General features: G+C 38.7%; 1 protein-coding gene across 1 annotated transcript; it reads left to right on the top strand.

Moving 5' to 3' along the window:
* The first annotated feature begins 1,649 nt into the window (after positions 1-1,649).
* Positions 1,650-5,412, top strand: LOC144653942 (carbohydrate sulfotransferase 14-like). Its single transcript, XM_078514076.1, has 3 exons — positions 1,650-1,931; positions 2,942-2,973; positions 4,060-5,412. Exons 1-3 carry the CDS (start codon positions 1,655-1,657, stop codon positions 4,855-4,857), a joined length of 1,107 nt encoding a protein of 368 aa, XP_078370202.1. The 5' UTR covers positions 1,650-1,654; the 3' UTR covers positions 4,858-5,412.
* Positions 5,413-6,115: the final 703 nt, after the last annotated feature.

Below are 6,115 nucleotides of genomic sequence, written 5' to 3'. Positions count from 1 at the left end.
TGCCTCACCCCTACTCCCCTGTCAGTTACTTTGCGAGATAAAGTAAAGCATAGCTGGAATTTTAACATCCTCGGAGACCCAGGGGCAGTTAGTGGGGGCGACGGGCAGCTTATCGGGACAACGGGATTTTCGGGCGAAAGTTTACAACATAGAGCGTAACAGCTGTTATGGTGGATTTCCACTGACGCGTAATTTTTTACGTACGTAAAAAAATTAGAGACAACGTATGAACGGCTTGCGTACACGTTTACGCAAGCCTTTCATACATTGTCTCTAATTTTTTCACGCACGTAAAAAATTACGCGTCAGTGGAAATCCACCATTACGCTCTATGTTGTAAACTTTCGCCCGAAAATCCCGTTGTCCCGATAAGCTGCACGTCGCCCCCACTAACTGCCCCTGGGTATCCGAGGATGGAATTTTAAAAGAAATTCGGAGAACCTAAGATAGTCGAGTCTGCATCAAGAAAATAATTATCTTCATATATAATGCGTTAAATTGTTAAAGTTAGTATGATCAACTTAAAACAAGAACTGCAAGCAGTTTATAATCGTGCGGGTAATTTTTGACCACCTGACCTCTTTCAGTGCTTTGGCTTAAAGGCACGGCACCGCACAGTAAAATCTTTAGAAAAGCAGTCACTTGAGAAACACACAAGTCGTGTTTGCGTTAGTCACGGAGTGAACGTGACATGAATTTCCTTTACCACGTCAGAGCCACATGCCTAGCCGGAAAAATGCCTGCTTACGCATGCAAATATTTATTTTGTTCCGAATGTTCAATAAAATAAACCCAAACCAGTTCATTTAAAAGAAAGCCAAATCACGCCAAAATAAAGAGTAGACTAAGGCCATCCCATTGTGTTTCTCCGTTTAGCGTCTTCCGACAAGCTTTTGGTAATTCCCCTGGCACGATGACGTGTATCCCGTGCTTTGGCACATTCTTGCTGAGCTTGCAACTTACGTTTCGATAACGTTTCGATTCTCAAAATACCGTAAACTCAAAACAAAAATTGGGCTATCCAGAAAATAAGTCGTCGTTTTGCAATATTTAACACATTCCGGGTAAATTGTACGACTTGTACTCGCTCCGAGCCAAACGCTTGAGTAACACAACAATAAATATTTCACACAAACAGAGCGCAGAGTATTCAAACAGAAAATAGGTGAATGATTATTTATAGCTACAAGCGAGAGATCGCGTGACAGGGGTCTGACGTAGTGGTAGTTTCAAATAGCTTGGACATGTCAAAGCGGTCTTGGTTTTCGCTATGTGATTATATTCAGCCTTCTCTTCTTGTAAAATATGGTATGAAACAAAATTATACATTTCAGAGAGCAGAGTGTTCGTGTTAAACGCGAGTGATCGGCTGATCGCTATTAAATATTAAATCTCGCGTGACCGTGACAGAAGAGCCGGCTGGGCCGCGTGGGTCTGGATCGATTTACCGACAAAAAAAAAAAGAAAAAATTCCGTGCAGATTATGAATCGGGCCCAGGCCCCGCCCGATTAATTAATAATTTATTTTTTCTTCAAGAAGCAGTATACTGGGGGGTGTGGGGTGGAATATGGAATGCTCGCGGCACGCGAACTGTGTAATCAGGCGGCAGCGCGAAAAATGTGATTGGTTGATTGCGAGAGACAGACAGTCCAGATGTGGAACTGTAAGAGGGTTTCTTTTGTCGTGTGTGTTAAATATTTGATAGAAGAATTCCCTCTTGTGTGCCTTTGGTTTAATATGTTTCGGAAAATGAGGTGTTCAAAAGTCAAACTAATCGGAGTGCTGTTGTTATTCAGCGTAGTTGCGGGAATCCAGCTTTTGCTTTCGCATTCAGCAAATGACCTTGGACAAGGGTTGCATTTGAAGGGACTGCTCGCTGGCAAATGGCGATCATCGGAGATAAAACCACACGGCGAAACTTGGATTTCTGGTAAGCTGTACCATAAATAAGCTTATAAACTCTCTTCCAGAATCCTTAGCTTTTACGGCTTTGACACAAAAATGTGTGATCCGACAAAGTCAGCCATAAGCATGTTATTATTAACCGATCGGCAGTCACCGAGGACGTTTTTTAAAACAAATTTCTTACAATTCAGTCAGCATTCAATTCAAATTATATGCAAATGTAGAAGAGTTGTAAGTGCTTCTTAATACTAAAATGTTCACAAAATGATTTCTGTATAAAATTGTCGAGATTTTGCGGAGACGAAGTTTTCAAGCTTACGATCGTATCGAATATTGAAAATAGCTTTAACTGGAGTGTGTAAAATGTTGTATGTTTTAATTGTCGTTCGACGAATCGAACTTCGCAGTTATTGAAATAAAAAGGTGAATCGAAAGAACAAGTTCATTAAAGGTGTTTGTTTTATCAGCTGGTGCGTTCACAAACACACTGACAAACAAAGAAACGTTCATTTTAAATTTTAACTTTGCTGTGATTGTAATTTTCATGTAATTTTTGGTCTTTCAAGTTTTAATTTAGACTCATGTAAGACACCACAAAACATTGGCAGCAAAACATTGGCCAAAAACACTTAAACACAAGAAAAATTAAAACATCAGTGTTGTTTAAATTTTAATCCTGGAGAATCGTAACCAGGGCAATAAGATATAAATTCTTAATTATTTAAATTTTATATATTTTAATAAATTCATGTTAACACGTTCTTGTGGCTTAATTTTTAAAATATTTCAATATGAATGTAAAGCTTTTTTTGCCTGCTATGTTTATAAAAAGATCAGCTGTTAAATTTTTAGTGGTAAATCATTGTTGTGTAAGAGTTAATTGCTGAAAATACACGGTTTGATTTCAGTCAAGCATAGATTTTTATTCACACTGTGAAAAATGTGCTTGCTTCAATACATGGCTGCTGTTGTAACTTAAAAAGCTGTAGCTTTTGTAACAATATTGAGTAGCTTTATGTTTTATTTGATTTACAGAAATCGGAGGAATAACTTTTAATAATTCTGTGGTAAGTGGAAGCTTCTTCATGCATGTTGATACAAAATGGAGTGTACGAGAAAATCCAGTACTGGTTTAAATGTTAGTTAATCCAATATAATAGGATTTGCTATATACCCATTGGTCTAGAAGAAATGGGCTGTTGACCCTAGTCGAGCCGTGTTATTGGGCTCTAGGGCAAGACACTTTACTCTTACAGTGCCTCTTTCTTCTCAATTTCTCAATTGTATAAATGGGTACCTGCAAACTGTAATGTGGCAAAATATATAATGAGTGGTATATGCTAGCATCCCATCTAGTAGAGGAGGAGTCTGAATTTACCCCCTCTCGTGCCTTTTACTCCTGCTTCCTGTATTTTTTATTCCTCCCTCCCCCCCCCCCCCCGGCCCTTTTTCGTAGCCACTCTCACATGTTTGTTCCATATTTCTATTGCAAAGTATAAAGAAAAACTTCACTTGTTTTCACCCGGTTCCCACCACCTTACGAATCCTACTTCCTGCCCTCCCTTCACCTGCTTTCTGCCCCTTTTCTCCCAGGCTCCCACCCCCTGTCCCTCTCCACCATCTAGAGGAAGTAGCAAGCCTTCTAGTGTTATCATGCAATAAAACCAGTGCAAAGCACCAGCAGTTGAGGTAAAAGGTAAAGTCCATGTTTGAGCCTAGCTAGTGGCCCATCATGCTGGAGCCTATCCCAGTTTCCATAGCATGAAGTGACTTGAGTATTTCTACCCCTCCCCCTCAGTATGGGATGCTGGCCCATTGCAAGGTTACCCCCAGCAGTAAATTTGCCAGTACCCATTTATACACCTGGGTGGAGAGGGGTACTGTGAGAGTTAGGTGTCTTGCCTCAGCCAGGTATCAAACCCGGACCACTCGATCCTATGTTATGTACAATTTTATTAGGCTATACTGTTCCTCCCACATCCAGCAGGTGTGGGTATGTCTTAATTTGATTTATTGAGCAGTTGGGTCTGCCAAGCTACTTTGTGTTTAGTTTATAGATCTGTGTTGAATAGCAGAGGATTTAAACTCTTCAGTTGCTCTTACAAGTTCCTGGTATTAAAATTATAATAATTCTATTTGTTCTGTTGTCATAGGTCTCCAGTCAACAAAGACTGAAATCAGTAAAACAAGCATGTGGAGACACAAGAAAATCATGGGATTCCCTTTCTGTCACAGAGAAACAGATCCTTGCCAAACACATCTTGGTTAATGACGAACACAGGTTTCTGTTTTGTTCAGTGCCAAAGGTTGCTTGCTCAAACTGGAAAAGGGTTATGATGGTGCTGGATGGCGAAGCCACTGATCCCAATACTATCCGTAAAGTCAATCATATGGGCTTTACATTCCTAGGAGACTTGCCTCCTTTAGCAGCCAAACGCAAACTTCGGGAGTACTATAAATTCATGTTTGTAAGAGAACCTCTTGTCAGACTTTTGTCAGCATATAAAGATAAGTTCATGCTTAATAACACCCAATTCCATAAAAGCTATGGAAGAAAGATTGTCAAACGTTTGCGGAAAAATGCTGCGGCAAACTCCAAAGGTGATGATGTCTCACTAAAAGAGTTTTTGCAGTATGTATCAGAGAGTCGTGTGGAAGATATGAATGAACACTGGATGCCTTTCTATGAATTGTGCCAGCCATGTGCTGTTTCATACAACTTTATAGGATCCTTTGAGAATCTGGAATCTGATGCTACTCAAGTACTAAAAGAGCTTAATGTGAATGAACAAGTGTCCTTTCCTAAACAACAGAAATATTATCAGGCTGGCGGAAAAGGATATGTAAAAAGCAAGAAATTTGCAGATGTATCCTCAGATTTGTTTAGAAAAGCACTGAGAAAGTATTCTTTGGACTACAAATTGTTCTCATATCAATTGCCCAACCTTTGATAAGAACACTAATATTATTATAATTTACTTGTTAGGCCTTGGAGTTAACAGAAATGTTATTTTTGCATGCTCAATCCTTCCCAACTGTAGAGAGATCCGAGATTCCAGCTTAAAATAATCCACGCTGATGACGTTACCTTACTGACAGTCATTGATTGGTTGTTGCACAACATTGAATTTTTCTTTAAAGCTAACAACAAATCAAAGACGCAAGGAAGGAGCTGGGAAGAATTTTTTAGCATTATAGGCATGCAATGCGTGCAAAGAGCTTTTCTCTTTGTAAGCATTACATACCTATAATACTGCTCAGTAATCCACAATAGCAAAAAAGATGGCGACTGGTATGTTAACCCATTAATTTTTAGTGCAGGGCAAATTTGAGCAAATTTTCATGGGACAATGGGTCATTAGGAATGGGAATCATTGAAAACTCCGGAAAACAATAGGTTAGGAAATGGAATTTGAGCAAAATTTGGGAAGTGAATTTAGTGCGCAATAGAGATTTGCTGTATATGATAGGCTAACTAACTACTTAATAAACAAATTACCACAGAACTTTTATATTTCTAGAACTAGTTTGTAAATAACATTCTAGTAGCTTACGTGTGCCTTCAGATTCTCATCTTCCTAAAGCAGCGGTTTCAGTTTGCCTATACAGTATGTAGAGGATGGGGGGGGGGGGAGTAAATTGGGTATATGGAATGGAATATGGAAAAAAACAAAAAAAAAAAAAAAAAAAGGGGAAAAAAAATTTATTTTTTCAATGCTTTAGGAGAACATGTACCCGTGGTCAGATACACTTCTATGACAAATTTTTACATGATGTAAATGTTGGAAATATTTTTAGGTTTATCAAATATAGTAAGAACATTGTCAAAATTTAACAGATTGTAATGCTTTGTCATCAGAATACAAGATTTTGTTTCATGTGTGTATTGTTCTTCTGTCCCATAAGTTCATGTTTCACCATAAAGCCCTGTCTGCAAATTTGTCTTCTCTGTATTATAACCGTCTGTATTACTACCGTAGAAATCATATATTTAACAGTTAGATTACGAACCCAAGTTTATTTTATGAGCGACTACTGTATTTACCGTATTTACTCGAATAAGCGCCGCAGCGCTTATTAAATTTTTCACGCCTCAAGTACGGCGCTTATTCGAGGGCGGCGCTTATTTAAAATTTGGACGCCACAAAGAATCTAATCTTTCACAGTAATTGAAAATAGCGTCTTTTGATTGTCAGTATTCATCTCTTG

Source organism: Oculina patagonica, chromosome 5 (assembly GCF_052425735.1).
Source record: "Oculina patagonica isolate OP01 chromosome 5, crgOcupat, whole genome shotgun sequence".
In the NCBI taxonomy this organism is placed as follows: domain Eukaryota; kingdom Metazoa; phylum Cnidaria; class Anthozoa; order Scleractinia; family Oculinidae; genus Oculina; species Oculina patagonica.
This window is presented reverse-complemented; position numbering and strand designations above follow the sequence as displayed.